This window comes from Anabrus simplex, chromosome 4 (assembly GCF_040414725.1).
Source record: "Anabrus simplex isolate iqAnaSimp1 chromosome 4, ASM4041472v1, whole genome shotgun sequence".
NCBI classification, from domain to species: Eukaryota; Metazoa; Arthropoda; class Insecta; order Orthoptera; family Tettigoniidae; genus Anabrus; species Anabrus simplex.
The window spans coordinates 299,823,011-299,844,235 of NC_090268.1; the positions used below are offsets into that span (position 1 = coordinate 299,823,011).

A 21,225-nucleotide genomic window follows, 5' to 3' on the forward strand; every position below is an offset into this window, starting at 1 on the left:
TAGCCTGTCTCTGAAATTCCGTTCAAGGATCTACCGAGATCCAGGCCTGCATGTTCAGAACTTTATAAGGCAATTTTTTTTTAATGAAATGCTCCCGATTGTTGCAATGTGATTTTCAAGAAGATGTGAACTGATGTTCAAGTTAAATAACTGTCCTCTCTAACTGTCTGTTCCATTCTATGAAGATTTGAATCAAAGGTAGAACTAGTTCACCATCACTCTCCATCACTTCAATAAACACTGGACCCATTTGGAATTCTCCAGGTCTGTTATCTTATTAGTGGGTACCAAGACCAAGTGACATGAACAGCATAAAGCCTTGAAATTCTCCTGGTTACGAAGTTATAAATCACTGTATGGAAATGTTTACAATAATCCTTCATTTCAGACCAAAGTACACAGTTAATTGTCTGTTACAGAGAACAACTGTTCATATGAGTGTCTAATTTACAACTGCATCTAAATTTGTATCACACGAGATTCTCACAACTAACAACAAAACTCCCGTAAAAGGAACATAATATCTCACTTCTAAGTAGGATTAATAATTAATTAGAAGAGGAAAAAGGGTATAAAAATCAACAGAAACATACAATGATGGATTTTTAATCAATCTTGTTGCATACAAATTAATCACTTTCTGAATCCTCTGATTCTGACGATTCAGATGCTGCTTCCCTTAACCATTTTATTAATGGCTCCACCTGAAAAAAAAAAAAGGAAAGAAGAATAAATCAGAGAAATCAACATAATTCTTTTACATTAAAATATACCTATTAACAAAACTTATGATATACCATTTCAGGTGAGTCTTCTGCCCTTATTTTTCTCAATGTTAAGATACCCTTCCAATGAAAAAAAAAAAAAAAAAAGTCGATAGTCCTTTGCCTAAGTCTCATACCGTGCTAAGACACTGTGGATATACCTTGCAGAGAAAAATACTCTCTAGTGAAAAGTAACGACAGACTGCTGCGTCACAGTGAGTCTGTTGTAAGAACATGTATAAATCGGGTAGCTGCATACTGCATGACTTCTCATGCAGCAAGCCAAATAGGTAATGCCAAGCAACCATGTTGAATAGGATATGGAAGTAAAGCTGAACAATGATACAGAGATAGGAAATGGGTAAGACTTGGTGAAACAGAAGTAGATGTACAAAATGTATGGTTTATGAAAGACTTGTAAGAGTTGTCAACAGGGGGTAGTGGAATAAGTGCAAAAGTGCTTGTACATGCACTGTTCAGTGGAGGGTCTGAATCCCACCAGAGCCAAATGTTTTTATTCCCATCCAGAACTTAGAGGATCAAACACAAGGCTGCTTGTCACATTCAATGAATTGCACACAGCTTTTGTTAAGTCATTCCTTTCCCATGTGTTTAAAAGATGAGTATGTAAATATGCTCTTCATCTACAGTGAAACAAGAGCAAACGTATGTAAACATGCTCATCATCTACAGTGAAACAAGAGCAAACGCACAGCAAGCATAATGCCTGTACTACGATAGATTTCCACACAAACAACCACCCACCACAAATATGTTTAGAAATGTGGAGCAAGCGGTGGAGGTACTGGTTGAACCTTGTACCCCCACTTTCTTCAGGAAATGCCCACGCTGGAGCCTCTGTTGATTTAGCATTTTTCTCACTCCATCTAGCAGGGGTTTATTCTATTCTAGGAGCTGTTAATCCCATTACCACAACTATTAATATATGTGCTCCAGGCATATTGTTAGATCAAACTCCCCTGTTTGTATGAGCTGTGGCCATCACAGCTCTATTCCTCCTCTCTCTTCCTGTATTAGCTGGTGCTATTACTATTTTACTCACTGATCAAAATTTAAATACTTCATTCTTTGATCCTGGTGGTGGTGGAGACCCAATTCTCTACCAACACCTTTTTTTATTCTTTGGACATCCAGAAGTATATATTTTAATTCTCCCAGGATTCGGAATAGTTTCATACATTATTAGTCAAGAAAGCGGGGAAAAAGGAAACCTTTGGTACCTTAGGTATAATTTATGCTATAATGGCAATTGGTCTTCTAGGATTTGTTGTATGAGCCCACCACATATTCACTGCAGGTATGGATGTAGACACTCAAGCTTATTTCACTTCCACCACTATAATTATTGTTATCCCTATAGGAATTAAAATTTTCACTTGACTCGCTACTCTCCACGGTACTCAACTAACATATAGCCCATCTTTACTTTGGGTATTAGGATTTGTTTTTCTTTTCACCATTGGTGGATTAACAGGAGTTGTATTAGCCAGCTTCTCAATTGATATCATCTTACATGACACATGCTGTCACTCACTTCCATTATGTCCTGTCTATAGATGCAGTATTTGCAATTATAGCCAGATTTATTCAATGATATCCTTTATTCACAGGGCCGACATTAAACCCTAAGTGATTAAAAAATCCAATTTACAACTACATTCGTGGGAGTAAATTTAACATTCTTCCCTCAACACTTCTTAGGATTAGCTGGTATACCACGACAATACTCTGAGCATCCAGATAGTTATACTTCTTGAAACGTCGTTTTAAGTTTAAGGTCAACAATCTCATTCATTGGAATTATTTTCATTAAATCAACATCACTTTCCTGAAAACGTTCCATTAGAGAGGTTCCAGTGAAGTCTGGTGATACTGTGGAGGTTGTTTTGGATTACTATCCAGGGAAATTCTTAAATGAACCAGGGCAGTAGCACAACAGGCCAATATCAGCCAGTCATCTGTTGTACAGATCTTGCATGCCAATTGTTTTCACTTCTATCAACTACAGCTACAGGAGTTCCAAGAATGAGATTTCAAAGATCAGGTTGATTTCTGTGCAGGGATACTGAGGCAAGTGGCAAATAATTGCACATTCATGTTGAAAATCTTGTTTTCAGACAAGTCACAACTTCATAACAATGGCAATGCAAATCATCATAACTACTGGAGTGTTGATTTTGACAGCATTTCAAGCATTAGACAGGAGCCCATTACCTACAGTTTCTCTGCTATCAACTACCCCTGTTGCTAGACGATATGCTCCTAGGTGAGTGTGAAACTATGTGGTATCAACACGATGGAACTTGAATGCACATCAGCAACTGTTCACAACCATCTCAATGCTACACACCCGGTCCATGGATAGGACCTGTCATCTGGTGATTTATTGTTGGGCCACAGAGAGAACGACTGCGACATTTGTGAGCGGCGTTGCCAAGCTACCAGCTGGGAGACATGTGCTCTGAGAGGTGGGAAGCTGAACACAGGTCTGCAGTCTATCACTCCAATTTGAACTTCAGCAAGATTCCTATGTGTGGTTAACCTACTTTGTGCATGGAATAATTCAGAATGGAGGTTTTAATCTTATCATAGATAAATATTTGAGAACACAGAGTAAATGAACCAGTGTTAATTGAGGTATGATTTTAGGACTTTTCAAAGGAAAATTTAATGTGTTCTCCAATTCAATACATAACATAACTCCATCATTAGATGGAGTAATAAAAGTCAAACATGTTTCGACTCATTTGAGCCATTTTCAGTGAAAAAAATAAAAATAAAGGGGGTTAAAGTTATTTACATAATAGAAGCTAAGAATGTGTTAAAAACAATAATCAAGGAACAAATGAAAAACAAAACAGACATGACGGAAATAAAAAAAATTCAATATATACACATTTCTATCATTAGATGGAGTAATAATTAACTCATTTGAGACATCTTCAGTGAAAAAAAGGTTAACGTTTTTACATAATTGAAGCTAAAAAGTGTGTTAAAACATATGAAGCTTCAATTATGTAAAAATGTTAACTTCTTTTCACTGAAGATGTCTCAAACGAGTTGATTATTACTCCATCTAATAATGGAAATGTGTATATTGTACCACTTCATTGTTCTCGAAGCATTTCGGCAGGGTCGATTTACGCGTGATTACCGGTAATGGAGTTAGATACAACACAAATTCTTGAAATGTCAAAGAAAACTGTATCGCGGAAATATGGAAACGTAACTGTTTCATGATGGCAGTGCATATGACAAAAAAAAGTTCAAAATTGTTGCGCCTAACACTGAAGAAAAATACACAAATGAATGCATACTGCTAGTTAACAGATGCAAATCCTATAAAAAGAAATATAAGTGATATAATATAAAGACATATAAAGGAGAGAAGAAAAGAAGTTACTACAAGCCTTTATATGTTTAAAATACGTATTATATATCAACATAAATAATCTAGTTGCATCAAATATGCAAGAAATAAGAAGGATTAAGTAAGCCATACATAGAGAAGGCATTGAACAAGCCTTGGCTTAGAAAACGAGAAAACGAATTTAACGCAACAGTTACAAATATTAATCCAACTAGCAATTAATAGCCATTAGAAGAAGATAAGACTACAATAGACACCTTGGGAAAATGTATCATATTTAAAGAAAAGCCGATATTAAATCTGACTACAGACAACATATTAATATTAGCAGGCTTAGTATTTGTCATAATGTCCCAGGAGATGTCATATATGTACTTGATTCTGTTTAATGCGCAAGACAAGCTCAAGATAATTTTCTAAGAAGCAGAAGGATGACTGTTCGGGGCCATGCCAACCAAGACGACCAAAGGAGAGAGCGATGTTCCCATGAATGACTCTAAGGAACCCGGTGAAGGATGGGGCCTGACCATAGCCGACAGAGGACCAAAACCAACATGTTCCCGACCGCTTAAAGGAAAGAAGTTAAGTTTCATATCACATTAAACATAACAGCTAGGTAACATATAATGTAGAAGAGTGGCATTTTGCTGAATAGGGAATAGGTCAACTGAATCTTCAAAATAAATAAACCAATGTACGTTAAGTTACCGCGAGTGACTTGATAATATACAAATGTAGTGATGGAGTTAAGTACTCTTCAGAAGAAACTAGACAATCCAAATGATAGGGAAAGTGAAGTAGATATCAGTGTTATTTCAATAAAGTTATATGATCATATCAGAATTTGCCATGATGTGAAGACAATGATTAGGAATAAAATACTGTAATATTTTAAAAGAAATGTAGGATATGTTTCTAATATGAGAAGATTATGTCGTCATACATAATTGATAGGTTAGGTATGGATATCAAAACAATATGAAGACATGTTAATGCTGTAAGTGAAGTTCCTGATCTGAAGATACATTTAAATGAGATAGGAGTTACGTACACGTTGATATGAGATATTTGAGATGAATATGTGATATACTTCGAAGAGATATGACATGAAATGGAGGAGAGAGTTAGGAAATGACAATATAAGAGAATAATAATGAAGAAATGGAATGAATATGTTGCTATGATGATTTTGTGAAATAATATGAAATATTTTGAGGAGATTATGAAGAATATTGGCGTAAACTTGGATCAAATGTACTTTGGGAGCAGTAGTTACATGTTATTGATGGAGATTCCATATCAGATATAAAAAGATAGCTTGACGTGACACTTATATGGTGATATCGCAGGAATGAATCATCGAAATGAATCTTGTTAGGGTAAATTAGTCACTTAATTCCATGTTTACAACCTGATAATCCTACAATAGAGTAGAGTGAAACCTCGGAATGCGAGTAACTTGGTATACAAGTGTTTTGCAAGACGAGCAAACATTTTAAATGAAATGAAATGTTGTATGGCTTTTAGTGCCGGGATATCCCAGGACGGGTCCGACTCGCCAGGTGCAGATCTTTCCATTTGACTCCCGTAGGCAACCTGCACGTCGTGATGAGGATGAAATGATGATGAAGACAACACATACACCCAGCCCCCGTGCCATTGGAATTAACCGATTAAGGTTAAAATCCCCGACCCGGCCGGGAATCGAATCCAGGACCCTCTGAACCGAAGGCCAGTATGCTGACCGTTCAGCCAACGAGTCGGACAATCGGCAGGAACAAATCCAGAAATTACAATTGAAAAATTCCAAAGTCGATCAAAATTCACAGTCCGGTGCTCTATGACAGCGGATCGTATCATTGGATCTTTTTTTTTTTTTTTTTAATATTTGCTTCACGTCGCACCGACACAGATAGATCTTATGGTGACGATGGAACAGGAAAGGCCCAGGAATGGGAAAGAAGCAGCCGTGGCCTTAATTAAGGTACAGCCCCAGCATTTGCCTGGTGTGAAAATGGGAAACCACGGAAAACCATCTTCAGGGCTGCTGACAGTGGGATTCAAACCCACTATCTCCCGGATGCGAGCTTACAGCTGCGCGCCCCTAACCGCACGGCCAACTCGCCCGGTGAGTGATAAACTAAATGAAGATGTAGATGGCAACAGAAAAATGTTGTATGGAATGATGAAGAATAGGAGGAGGGACAAAGAACAGACTAAGTATCTGACTAGTGATAGTGGGTATCTCATTTCAGATGACAGAGAGATTAGGGAAGAATGGAAGAATTATTTTGATAAGCTGTTAAATGTGAATGATATCACAAACATTCCATTAGATAGATTAGTTAATAATGGAAGGATGGAAGACACTATAACAGATCTGACATGGAGTGATAACAGAATACGCATGGAAATACATAAAAAAACAGGAAAATCTCCAGGCATTGATGAAGTGTGTGGTGAAATGATCAGGTCTATGGGTGATGCAGGAAAGGAGTGGATGTATAGACTTTTTCACAAGATATGGAATGATGGGCAGATCTCCATTCATTCAACCATTTTTCTCTTTCTGCTCTGACAATCTGCTTAGATTCTTTTTTCGCCAACTTATAAGAGTTCTTTGTCCTTATCTGTTCGACTTTTGAAATATTTTCTGTAGGCATTCTTTTTAAGGACTGTCTCTCTTGTTTTATCATTGCACCATGGTGTCTCTTTTCATTTCCTTTTGCCATTTGTTCTTCCACACGTCTCCTCTGTTGTCTTGAGCAAGCATTCCTTGAAATTTCTCCATTCTTCTTCAACTGTTCCAGTGTCTGTTTTTGGTATTCGCTGCCAGATTTTTTCTTGATAGTCTATGGCCTTCTCTTTATCCTTCACTTTCCATACTTTTAATCTCTTGTCCTGGATGGTTCTTATTTCCTTAAACTCTTTAAACCTGAAACAACTAACGAGGAGCCTATGATCACTGTTAAGAGACACACTTGGGATTACTTTCTCATCCAGCAATTCTTGTATATGTTTATCTACCATAATATAATCAATGATGGACTCCTGTTGCCCATTCCATCCATATCTGGTGATTTTGTGACTTTTCTGTTTGTGTTACCAGGTATTTTTTGCTAGGGGCTTTACGTCGCACCGACACAGATAGGTCTTATGGCGACGATGGGATAGGAAAGGCCTAGGAGTTGGAAGGAAGCGGCCGTGGCCTTAATTAAGGTACAGCCTCAGCATTTGCCTGGTGTGAAAATGGGAAACCACGGAAAACCATCTTCAGGGCTGCCGATAGTGGGATTCGAACCTACTATCTCCCGGATGCAAGCTCACAGCCGCGCGCCTCTACGCGCACGGCCAACTCGCCCGGTTTACCAGGTATTAGCAATAACTATGTTATTTCTCAGACAGAAATCTAGGAGTCTGCTTCCTTCAGTGTTCCTTGATCCCCATCCATGTGTGCCCATGATGCTCTCATAACCTCGCCTATCAGACCCTACTTGGACATTCATGCCACCAATAACAACGGCTCCTTCCCTTCTAACTTGCTATTCCAAAGATTCTTCAAATAGGTCTTTCCCTGAACTATCGCAATCTACTTGTGGGGCATAGCACTGAATGATACTAATGTTCTGGGTATGGTTTAATTTTAGATTGACTTGGATAATCCTGTCAGATTTGAAGTTTATGTCTATTACATGCTGTTTCATTGAATGGTTTTTATACTGTATGCAGATTTAATTACAATAAATAACAAGTTTTGTAGGTACGGAAGAAACAAAAATCTTTAGAAATACTCCCACCAACTAACATAAACATAAATAAACATGGCACATTCTGCAAAACTAGTTTGATATTTCATACAAATGCATTTGTCCATGACAGAAATATTCTGCAATGGGATGAAATATTTCCCAGAACAAGAATCTAAAATTCCAGCATTAAAGGATTAAAATGTATTTTTTGATGGTCTAGATCCATGGAAGAGCTCGGGTGTCCAGATATGTAAATGACAAATTCGCAAGTTCTACTAAATCCCTGCCTAAAACTCATCTGGAATAAAAATTATAAAATATACACATATATTCTACTTGGTATATTATGTGTAAATAATCTGTGCACCCTACAAAATATTTGTTAATTATCATAAAATATCCTTGACTTAAGGTACAAAATAGTAGGGGCTGACTGAGGACTTGACCTTTTTTCCTTTCTAAATTTTCATTCTGAATCTCATTTGAAGCAAGGCAAATTAAACGTTAGTTATTTTTATTATTGTTGCTCTGCTTATCAAAATAGCTTCTTGTGCCCTAAGTAATATGTTTGAACAGGAAAATTTACAGTTCACCAAGTTATTCATAACAGTACGCAAGAGGACCTCAAACTGTACATCAGGTATACATGTAGGATTTTTGATCATGGCAGCTTTAACACATTCGCTCCCATATCTGACCATAGTCAGATTAGATTTTACATGTGGAAGATACCGTATCTGACCTTAGTCGTATTTGAATTCGGACCAACTTTTTACGTTCAAATGTATGTTAGATGACACAGTATATCAATTTGCCGGTAGATAGTGGGTAGATGAACATTTTACTACAGCTTGGGGTAATTTCCCGCATTGTGGGATGTGTGATCTAAATATACACATGCCAGTCCCGAGGTATCTGAAGGGCACGGTTGGGATTCAAGTGGTGCAGAGTGGTATAAGGAATAGTTGTTGCAAGTAACAAGATCATACTAGATCATCTTCAGATTTTTAGGATTTATAGTACAGGAGAGATACTAAGTTAAAGCCAGGTGTTACATGTTACCTAGTGAGGCCCCATGTCATCTAAAAATCACTGGGCTGCATGATTAAATACCCATGGAGTGAGCTGGGAGTCAAAGTGTTAATTACCTACCTGCTTTCTTGTGGCAGGAGCTGTTGGAGAAGCTTCATCCACATTGTCATACCATTCCATAATTGGATCTTCTTCCAAGATATCATTCTCATATAACATATGTAGTAACTTCGGCAGGAAATCCCAGAGTTCACCCTTCGAATTCACCGTATCCTGAAATAATAAATAAATCATAATATGGAGATAAAAAGAAGAAAAGGAACACAAGATAAACGTATGGCAGGTCAGGGTGAAAAGAGGGAACAAAAGAAAGAGGACACAAAGGCAAACTTGAAAACATCAAATCCCAATTCTTCTATGTCCATTTCTTCTCAGTTGCTATCAAGCTCATTTTTGCTTCAAAGATGCATCAGGAGGACAGACCTCAACACTCACTAATTGGCCATCTTGACAGATCTTCAGTCTTGTTATGGGAAGTGTAGAATAAGAAGCAAGCAAGATAAGCACAGGAAAAGGGAAGAAGCACATGACAAAGATGAATAAAGGAGATGAAAGATTAGTAATACAGAATAAACACAGAAGGAGAAAAGGATCCACTGAATCAATATAAGTAATGGAAAGGAACATATGATCTGAACGCAATGACAAGTCAGTGCGAGAAGGAGCAAGAAAAATAAAAAATATATTACTTGATTTGACACTTGTTTGTTCCTACCCATAACTGAAATATAAAATTTGTTTCATTCAAATTTTCATGTTATATGATGGGCTAAAAATAAAAATAAAAAAATATTTTTTAAAAGCTATATATTTTCAAATTTTTTACAACACAACCTTATCCCCTTCAAAATACTCTCCATTGCAACTCATACATTTGTCCCACAAGTGCTTCCACTGTTCGAAACATTTTTTGTAGTCATCTTTAGAAATGGCTGATAGTCCTCTCTCATTTTTTTCTTGACCTCTTCAATGTTGTCAAATCAGTGTCCTTTCATGCCCCTTTTCATGCGGGTGAAAATAAGAAAAAGTCGCATGGAGCCAGGTCAGGCGTGGGGCAGCAGAACCATGCCATTTTTAGCCAAAAACTGTCTAACAGAGATGGTTGTGTGTGCAGGTGCGCTGTCGTGGTGGACGAACCAGTCTCCTGTCTGCCACAAATCTGGTCCTTTTTGACAAAAACTGTTGTGCAATCTTCTTAAAACTCCCCAATAAAAGGTCTGCACATTGTTCACTTAAACTTGCCATCTTAAAAAACAAAACAAGAACAAAACAGCACTAGAAAAAACAATCACTGCAGATGAACAGAACAAGCCAGGTCGACAACACAGGCAGCACTAAACTGGCAATGAGTTGCGCTATACACGCCTAGCGGCAGAAATGCGTACTACACAAGCTTCGCTCACGGCAACGTTATTCCAGTTATTTTTCGGTAGCCCCTTGTACACAAGAACCTGCATAAACTGTTCTATGAAGATATGCTGTATTGCTTGATTCTATCATTTTTAATAAAAGACAAGAAATAGCATATTTTTTTAAAATTTGAGGCACGGAATTGGGGTGTGGGTTTTATTTGCATCAATGTTGGCATGTTTTCTTCAAAATCAGCCTTCCTAAAGTTAGGGTGTGGGTATTATTTGGTGGCGGGGATTATTCATGTAAATACGGTAATTCAGCATTTCTTTCTCCTTTCGATTACGCACCCCAATAACAGCTGAAATGTAAAAAGTAACTACTGAAATACTTGAAGCACAGAATTGCATGGCTCCTTAAGAAAGAATATCTCCTACAGTACTAGGGATGGCTCTTAATTTACTCATTTGGTGAGCCAATAACAGAGAGGTCTTGCTAACAAAACATTACATTTATAGCTTTTTTTTAAGGTCGCACCAACTCAATTAGGTCTTTTGGCGATGAGCGGATAGGGAAGGGCCAGAACTAGGAAGGAAGGCACAGCTCCAGCAATTGTCTGTTGTGAACATGGGAAATGGCAGAAAATGATATTCAGGAATACCGACGGGATTCGAACCCACTATTTCCCAAATACAACTTCACAGTTTCATGACACACACTGTGTAAACACATGTAGATGTTTTTTTTCTTTTCTTTTCTTACAATTTGCCTTATGTTGCATCCACACAGACAGGTCTTATGGCAATGATGGCAACGAAAGGCTTGGGAGTGGGAAGGAACCGGTCATGGTCTTAATTAAGGTAGAGCCCCAGCATTTGCCTGGTGTGAAAATGGGAAACCATGAAAAACCATCTTTGGGGCTGCCGACAGTGGGGTTCGAACCCACTATCTCCCGGATGCAAGCTCACAGCTGCATGGCCCTAATCACACAGACAACTCGCTCGATTCATGTAGATGAAAGAGACAAAGAGGAATATTGCTGGTTAAAGACTGGGAATACAAGACAAACACAGAAGAAAAGGAGCCCAAAGATTATGTCACTAGATTTATCCTATTGTGTTTCTGAATATCTATACATTATTTTATTTGTCACTTGTTTGTTCTGTTCCATTAATTATACTGACCCACCAGGCTCTTTTCTTTTTCTTTGTGTTTGTACTGTATTCACTGACTGTATTCATGTTTATCCCCTCCATTTATCTTGTTTACACCTTATCCTACACAGAAGAATGAAGATCTGTTGAAATGGCCCCTCACTGAGTATGATGTCTGCCCTCATCATGAAGCTCGTCAAGACAGAAGAAATGGATGTAGAAGAAGTGGGATTGTTATTGATGGTGATATTAGCTTTATGTAACACTAACTACTTTTATGGTTTTCAGAGATGCTGAGGTGCTGGAATTTTGTCCTGTAAGAGTTCTCTTATGTGCTAGTAAATCTACTGACATAAGGCTGACACCACCGGACTGAGCCGAGATCAAGCCCCCAACTTGAGCTCAGAAGGCTTGATGAGGGGAGAGCCTGTGTATGAGAAGATTGCAGTGTATGAGAAAATTGCAGTGTATGAAGATGTGGAAAGAGTCCCTGTCCTTTTGTATTTTCACGTTTATCCTCGTCTCCTCTTTCTCTTGTTCCCTCTTTCCACAACGACCTGTCATTGTTGTGTGTTCCTTCCTATCTTTCTATGCATGGTATGAGTTGTCATTTGTTTGTTCCTTTCCATTATTTATAAACTTAGGCTTGTCTAACTTTCTTGGCATGTGTTCTATGCTTTTCCCAACATTTTACAAACTGGAAAAAGAATATTATGTTAGATGTCTTCTTGCAGTTTACTTTGCTTGTTTGTATCTTCTTTCAGATCGCATGGGTACTCTTAACAAACTGGGTTCAAGACAGAGTACAAAACCCTTATACTGCCTTTCTTTCCATTAAAAAATATCCTTACCAGTTGATGGAACATCAATAAAAAACTTAATTTGTATTTTTTTTCTTTCTTCAATAAACTTTATCCTAAGGGACTCTGTACCTTTGCCAGGTGTGCTTCTTTTACCTCCTTACAAAAGGTCAGTACTAATTTAACCCTAGGTATTTTTCATCCTTTATTTTTATGTTTCCATTAGCCAACAAATCATCCTCCTTGTTTCTTTTCAGTATATTACAAGTCTGGATTAAGATATTCACTCTTAATCTAAAATATTCAGCTAACATGCTTCTCTAAAAAAATTTCCCACATAATTTAGTTTTCATTTATTTGTGGATCAATCAGCCAATATTGTCCTGGTCAGAATTTGCTCACAAGTTCTGTCAGACAGTGATCTTCACAAATATTTTGCATTTAGTACTCATATACCAACAGCAGAATTTCATCTCCTTTGCCTCATTTAAAACTCAACCATTATGGTAGTTAAAAATACTGTATTTTTAATTAGGTCACCTTGAATACTTTATGCCTCACTAAGTATGGTAACTGTGCTTCACAACCAGATATGCAATTCAATAGCTCCATTAACATTTTAAAAGCTATCTTTTTCATCAATCAGTTCCCAAATTCCTAATGTCCTATTCATTGATTCTGATTCCTATCCTCTATTAAATCTCTACCTACAATATTTATTGAATAGAGTTATTTTCTTGTTTTCTTATTTGTAGAAAATTAAATTTAGATACAAAGTGCAAAAAATGAAAGTCTATCTGCAGGCAGATAAAACATCTGACAATTGCATCATAATAAATGTAAGAAGATTCTTTTAGCCCTATATGGAAAGAAAGAACTAATCAGGCAAGACTGTGAATGCTTCTATAAGGAGTGACTGCCTGGTTGTACCTCCCCATAAAACAATAACCACCAACACAACCAGATGGCGACTACTGTGTGCGAGTCTGTGATATCTGTGGTGGATAATGGTGTAAGATGCAGTGAAAAATGTGGCAAATGCAGAAGAGTAGTTAAAAATGGGATTCTGTGTCGTAAGTGTGATGAATGGTGCCATTTTCGTTGTGCAAATATTGTAAATAGGACTGATATTGAAGAAAGTGTGTGGCTGTGTCCCGAGTGTAAACAAACTGATAGTGAGGCAGAACAACAAGAAAGAGAGACTTACGAATCTATGCTTAAGATTTTAGGAGTGCTACAAAAAGACTAATGTGCTCTGAAACTTGAAAATGAAAGCTTAAAGGACAGAATAAAGAAACTGGAAGATAAAGAAGACAGTGGAGACGAAAGATTGCCATGGACGGAAGTGACGCGTAGCCATTTAGGCCTAATGTTAAACATATGGGAGAAACTACGTACAACTTAAAACCGGGAAAAAACTCTTTGCTGTGCCAAAATAGATTTCAGTCATTGCAACAAGTTCCAGAAGAAGACACATCAAGTTTTCCGAATAATTTTAAATCCAGTAGAGGTAACCTACAGAAGAAGAAAACCAACCGGAAGTCAAGATCGCCAAAAATTTAACTCTATGCAGACAGTCAAGGGCGGGGTATGGCAGAAGGCATCAAGGATGAGCTGCAGAATCCAGAAACTGAGGTTTTAGGACTAATAAAACCAGGTGCCAAAACTGAAGACGTCCTTTCAAGTTGTGATCCTGTTTTAGAGAAGGACAATTATGTGGTGATTGTGAGTGGTACAAATGACATTGCTGCAAATGAAGGTGAGGAACTAATTACGACCCTCAGAGGTAAGATTTCCAAACTACCTGATTCAAAAGTAATTGTAGTTAATGTGCCACCCGGGTATGACCTTTTAGAGGACTCGTGTGTGAACAAAGCTGTACATAATATAAATATAAAAATCAAGAGATTAAGTAAGAGTTTCAGAAATGTTGATGTAGTAGATACTTTAGGTCTTGGCAGGCAAATGTTCACTAGACATGGGTTACATCTGAATGGTAATGGAAAAGCAACTCTCTGTAGACAAATTGCTACAATTATCAACTGAGATTTGCAAACTAATATGCACTTAAGAAAACCCATACCACTAAATTGGCATATACAGGGAAACTTGCCAGAAAACCCAGATCCTTAAATCAAGATCTATGTACAAAGATCTGGGTTCCAGGGACGTTCTCAACTCATGAGTCAAATGTTACCCAATTGCAATAGTCAAGTTTTAGGGAGGAAGGGGGTCTGAGATTGCTCTTGGTAAACTGTCAGAGTGCAGTAAATATGTAAACAATTAAAATTCAGTACATTGATGGAATCTTATGAGACTCATGTGGTGGTAGGAGTGGAATCGTGGTTAAGAGAAGGGGTGGGTAATAGAGAAGTATTTCCAGAAGGGTATACTATTATGATCACGCATAGCAATCCCCATTTTAACATGGGTCTAAATCTTGGAAATTTTATGTGAAATTTGTACTGGGAACACAAGAGCAGGATAATTATTACCCTCAGAGGTAAGTTATCTGAGGTACCCTTCTATTTTCTGTCGATGTCACTGACGTAATCTGGATTAGATAGTAGTGTAGTAAGGGTAAGTACACTTTTGGAATGCCATTCTTCATTCAACTTTGTTTATATTTAAACTAATTTTAATGAAGGGCTTCTGGCAAGCATATTTCCAAGGGTATACAGTCTATCGTAGAGACTGAGGAGATAAAAAGGGAGAGGGTGTTTATTCTGGTGAAGGAAACTTATTGTTCACATGAATGGTTTACCGATGAAAGGGATGAAATATTAGGGATAAAATTAGTTCGCGATAATATGAAGGAGATGGGAATTATAGAAACATATAGGCCTGGAAGAGAGGAAAGGGACATGGAAATATTAGAGAAAATAATAGATTATGGTAATAATTGGGGCAGATCTACAGTAAACTTGCCTGAAGTTGAATGGAATGGAGCTGCAAGTGAAGTCCATGAACAGAATTTGGGAGGGAGGATTTACACAAGTAGTACAAGTAGTACAAGAACCGACTTGTCTCAATAACTTGCTAGATGTATTCTTGGTTAAACCATGGGAAATTGTTGATAAAACTTGGTAATTGAAGGAATAGGTGACCATAAGGCTGTAATAATGGATGTAGGACTCGTACCAAAAAATGCTTAATAAGAGGATCACACAAGACAAGAAATTATACAGAAAAACTAAAGTTGATGAATTTGGGACTTACCTTAAATCACAATTCAGTTGTTGGGTAAGTGAAGGGAGTAATGTGGATACACTTTGGGCTAAATTTAAAGGAATCATTTGGGAAGAAGAGAAGAGATTTGTACCTGTTAAGAAGGGTAAAATTACCTCAGACCTTGTTTATTATAAAAGGGAAATAAGAAAATTAAAAAGAAAATGTAGAATAGTAAACAGGAAAATCAAAGAGGGTAGGGAGAATAGAGAAACTAGAAAACAGCTAATGAGGGAACTGAATAGAGTGAAAAAGGAGGCAAAAGAGAATTATATGAATGGCATACTTCAAGAGGGTAATGACCACAAATGGAAATGGAAAAAGCTGTATTCATATATTAGGAATCAAAAAAGAAAAGGAATCCAAATTCCTACAATGGTGGGAGAAGGGGGTGAACACTATTTAACAGATACTGAGAAAGCAAATCTATTTAGTAGGGAATTCAGAGATTCAGTAGAAGATTGTCAGGAGTTGGAAACTAACAGAAGATAGAGAAGGAGAGACACATAGGGAAACAAGAAGCTTTTCATTCACAAATGAAGATATTTTCAGAGAAATCCAACTGCTTCAGCAAGGAAAAGCAGCAGGAAGTGATCAAATTACTGGGGAGGTATTAAAGACAATGGGGTGGTACATAGTGCCTTATTTAAAATTTCTCTTTGACTATGTCATAAATAATAGTGTAAAACCAAATGAATGGAAGGGATCTATAATAATACCAATTTATAAAGGAAAGGGTGATAAAAGGAAACCAGGGAACTACAGACCAATCAGCCTGACCCGTATAGTTTGTAAAATACTGGAGAGTTTAATAGCAAAGTACATCAGAGGGATATGTGATGATAAAAATTGGTTCTTGAGGAGCCAGTATGGATTTAGAAAGAAATTTTCTTGTGAGGCACAACTGGTGGGATTTCAGCAGGACATATCAGATCAGTTGGATTCAGGAGGCCAGTTAGATTGCATAGCCATAGATCTTTCCAAAGACTCTGATAAAGTGGAATATGGAATATTATTAAAGAAATTGGAGGGAATAGGATTGGATGTACGGGTTATACGTTGGATAAGAACATTTCTAAATTCAAGGGTTCAGAAAGTCAAAGTAGGAAATAATATATCACAGGAAGAGAAAGTTTGGAAGGGAATTGCACAGGGTAGTATAATCGGTCCGTTACGTTTCTTAATATACGTAAATGATTTAGGGAATAATATAACAATAAAAATCAGATTTTATGCAGATGATATAATTGTTTATAGGGAAATAAATAACATTGAGGATTGTTCAGAATTACAAAGGGACCATGAGAGTATCCAACAATGGGTTGAAGAAAATAATATGAAGGTTAATGGAGGCAAATCAACTGTTACAACATTTATAAACGGGAGTTTTAAAACTGAATTTGAATATACTTTGGATGAGGTAGTTATCCCAAAAGATGACATGTGCAAATACTTAGGTGTGAGATTTGAAAGTAATTTGCACTGGAAGGGTCATGTGGATGATATTGTTGGGAAAGCATACAGATCGTTACATGTTATAATGAGGCTAATTAAAGGATGCAACAAAGAATTAAAAGAAAAAAGTTACTTAAGTATGGTTTGTCCATTATTGGAAAATGCAAACAGTGTTTAGGATCCTCACCAAGAATACCTAATAAAAGAAATAGATAGTGTGCAGAGGAAAGCAGCAAAATTTGTAACAGGGGATTTCAGGAGGAACAGTAGTGTATCAGAAATGTTAGAGGAACTTGGGTGGAAAACTTTAAGTAACAGAAGGGAGAAAACTAGACTTATAGGATTATATAGAGCCTATACAGGAGAAGAAGCATGGGGAAAAATCCGTGAGAGGCTTCAGTTGGAAAATAATTATATTGGCAGAACTGTCCACAAGTATAAAATTAGAAGGAATTTTAGCAGAAGTGATTGGGGTAAATTTTCATTCATTGGGAAGGGCATGAAGGAGTGGAACAGTTTACCAGGGGTAGTGTTTGATCCTTTTCCAAAATCTGTACAGATATTCAAGAAGAGAATAAACAGCAACAGGGAAAATAAATGAAATGTTAGAGGGCATTCGACCAGTGCAGGCTATTGTAAATAAAAAATGTGTGTGAAAAAAAATGAATTCCATATCCTAGTCCATGGAGTTTGGACAGCCAAAGTAGGGGACTGCCTGTAGGGGTGAAGTACAATGGGGACTTTGAGGGCCCTGGGACCACTACGGTAGCTGTGAAGGCCCTTCAGGAACTCTGAAAAGTGGTGGTGAAAGGGGCTCTGGTTAAGACGCAGCAGGTCGTTATGCTACTTAGGTTCCAAAATGGGTTTAAAAAAAAGTAAATAAATACAATGTAAATTTTAATTTTATACTAGTTGCATAGTATTATTTGAAGTAATTCCACATACTGTATATGAGTTGACTATGTTTGTAAGTATAGGAGATATAAGTAGAATTTTGTAAATGAATATTGAATTTTCACGACCGCATTGTAATCGAAACAGACTTTCAACGTATTAGGTCGTGTTACGTACATGTAATACGTGTTGAAGAGATGTTAAGTACAGAACAAAAATGGCCAGCCGGACACCAGTGGGATCCGAACCCACAACCCCCCGATTTCGCGTCGGTTGCTCTACCAATTGAGCTATGGTGGCCTAGGCCATCTTTGTTCTATTTGAAAGGATCTGAGCTACAGGTCTGGCACTGCTGCTAGCACACTGCAGAGTGCGTTTAAGTCGCCCGTTGTGGGGCATGTCAATGAATATTGAATTTTCATGACGGCATTGTAATCGAAACAGACTTTCAATGTATTAGGTCGTGTTACGTACATGAAGTACGTGTTGAAGAGATGTTAAGTACAGAACAAAAATGGCCAGCCGGACACCAGTGGGATCCGAACCCACAACCTCCCGATTTTGCGTCGGTTGCTCTACCAATTGAGCTATGGTGGCCTAGGCCATCTTTGTTCTGTTTGAAAGGATCTGAGCTACAGGTCTGGCACTGCTGCTAGCACACTGTAGAGTGCGTTAAGTATGATCTGTTTGTTTAATAGAAAAAAAATTGTTAGCGTAAATTGTATATTATTGTATTCTAGAAAAACTTTCTTCTTCTCTTGTTAATTTAAAATTTAGTGCTTGACAATAATGTATTTTAGTGTACCATTTGCCACCGACGTAGACACCTCATTTGCAAATAAAGAGATTTTGATTTGAATGTCCATATATCAATATCACACAATCCCAGACAGTGGGTGATCCTTTATGCATGTTCTTAAAGATTAAAGGAAATGAACATTAAATAAGTTAATATCAAGAACAATGTTAAAATTTAACTTTATTGCATTTTTAGCCATCAAAAACAAGAATTGGTAAGTTTAAATATATTTGTTTGACTTCTGAAACTTTTTGGTTTCAGCACTTGCAGCTTTCCCCATTTACAAGTTTCAATTAGTTATCACTTCCTAACACTAGATTCAGGTGCTCTCTATGTTAACCTTAATGCTCGAGTACTTACATTTACTATAAGTCTAGTATCACAACATACCTCAATCGCATGTAGGCAGTCTTTCTGAGCCTCTTCATTGCGAACATAATTTTTCAGTATGGGCATAAAATATGTTAATCGTTTATGCAGTTCTTGATGAAACTGCTGTGCTGATGATGAAGAAATAGTCATGCTCAGTAATGCCCTCACAACATGGTAGTTCACTTCTTGAACACTCACATTATAAGCATATCGAGAAGAATTTATTTCCAAAATTAAATTTTCACAATGGAGTTTGTCTTCATATCCTCGTGTCAGAGAATCAACAACTTCATTGAAGAACACTGAAACAAATACAGAAAGAAAAAGAAAATCAATGTAGAGTTAACTCAAGATCCATTCTATAACAACAACAACAACAACAACAACAACAACAATAATAATAATAATAATAATAATAATACAAAGCACTTGTTCACGGAAAAGGCTAAAAGAACCACAGGGAAGCAATGGACGAAAGAATACAAGAAACAGCATAGCGAGTTCATGAAGAGATTTCGGGAGGAGAAGAAGAAGAAGAACAAGAAGAAAAGAAAACCATCATCAAGCTAACAAGTTCCAACGCGCTCTGTAAACGAGCATAACAAAGAAAGAAAAGAAAGAAAGAAGAATAATAATAATGGAGGACGTTCCCCACAAGTGACGTGCAATTCTCGTGATGCTGGGAGAAATGTGAGAAATGGGCAACCAGCAACCAAATACATCAAGATAGTGACCATCAATGTAGTGACACTAACAGGGAAAGTGGAAGAAATTGTAGGTTATTTGGTGACAAAGATATAGCATTGCCGGGAATCAGTGAGACCAAATGGAAAGGAAAAGGTGAGAGGAAACTAAAGAAAGGATACACCTTATACTACAGTGGAGGAAGAGAAGCCAAAACCGGTGTTGGTCCCATAATTAGAAAAGACCTAAAGGAATACCTAGAATTGGTGGAAAATATAAATGACAGGTTGATTAAGGTCAGATTGAGATTTGAAACTGGTGTTACAAATATAATTCAAGGGTGTGCTCCACAAACAGGAAATACAGATATGGATCTAGAGGAATACCTTGAATATCTGAAAGGCCATGTACAGGACAAGTTGTGATCATAGGAGACATGAATGCCCAAGTAGGTCAGGGAAGGAAAGGAAATAAAGAGATTATACGACCATTTTGGTATGGCAAGAGAAACAAGACTGGAGATATTTTGAAAGACTTTTGTAGAAGAAATGAGCTGATCATTGGTAACACATGGTTTCAAGAGAAAAACAGTCAGAAGATAAGATATAGCTGGGATAACAAAATCAAAACTATGATAGATTACATTTTGGTTGAGAAAGGTAACAGGAAAATGTTGGTAGATGTAACAGCCCTCCCAAGTGAATCTTTTGAAGGAGACCACAGAGTTGTGATAGCAAAGTTAAAGATGAGAAAGATACAAAAGATGACAGATTAGGCAGAGAAAACTAAGGGTGTGGAAGTTGCAGGAGAAGGAAATAAATGAAGAGTTCCAGACACACACTGAAACAAGTATACCTAAGGAAGACATCGGAAGGGTCGAAGAAGAATGGGCCTACTTTAAAACAGTCATGGTGGAATCTGCAGAGAAGACCTGTGGAAGAGTATCAGGAAGGAAAGATCAAGAAACGCCCTGGTGGAATGACAGGGTAAAAGATATAGTTAAACAGAAGAAACAAGCTTGGAAGAAATGGCTGAGAAACAGAACAACAAAATGCAAAACAGAATACAGGCACTGCAAGAAGGAATGCTCCAAGGTGGTTCAAGAAGAGAAAAAGAAATGTGGGCAAAAATTCACTGAATCTCTGCAAGAAGATGAAACCAGAAGCAAAAAGATCATATTCCAGTGGGTAAAAAAGAAGAAAAACCAGGTGAAGGTGCTAACTTCATTAAATAAGAACAGGAGGAAGTGATGACACAGAAGCAGAATATATTGCAGAGGTGGGAAATATACTTTGAACAGCTTTACAACGTGCAAAATACCTCGGTACAAGGAAAAACGGATGGAGGGAAGACCAAGAACCCACTGGATGGACATCGTAAAGAAGGACATTGTAGATCGGGAAAGCACACTGGAGGACGTCGTTAACAACAGAACGTATCTCAATAAGAGAGAATGGAAGAGGCTCGTCAACAGTACCCGGGAAACTGGAACT

General features: G+C 37.3%; 1 protein-coding gene and 1 non-coding gene across 3 annotated transcripts in view; both read right to left on the bottom strand.

The window, feature by feature from the left end:
• Positions 1 to 441: 441 nt before the first annotated feature.
• LOC136871910 (translation initiation factor eIF2B subunit epsilon) overlaps positions 442 to 21,225 on the bottom strand; it is a 152,366-nt gene continuing 131,582 nt past the window's right edge. The window contains exons 9-11 of one of the 2 annotated variants that reach the window (XM_067145627.2): positions 19,067 to 19,350; positions 9,057 to 9,209; positions 442 to 704 (exon numbers count right to left, since the gene is read on the bottom strand). In XM_067145627.2, the coding sequence (XP_067001728.2) occupies positions 630 to 704; positions 9,057 to 9,209; positions 19,067 to 19,350 (512 nt within the window). In that variant the 3' untranslated portion in view covers positions 442 to 629. Of the gene's footprint in view, positions 705 to 9,056; positions 9,210 to 19,066; positions 19,351 to 21,225 lie in introns of those variants that run through there. The other variant, XM_067145628.2, reaches the window with a different exon arrangement.
• Positions 18,398 to 18,474, bottom strand: TRNAL-CAA (transfer RNA leucine (anticodon CAA)). Its single transcript has one exon. It is a non-coding gene; the product is annotated as a tRNA-Leu (tRNA).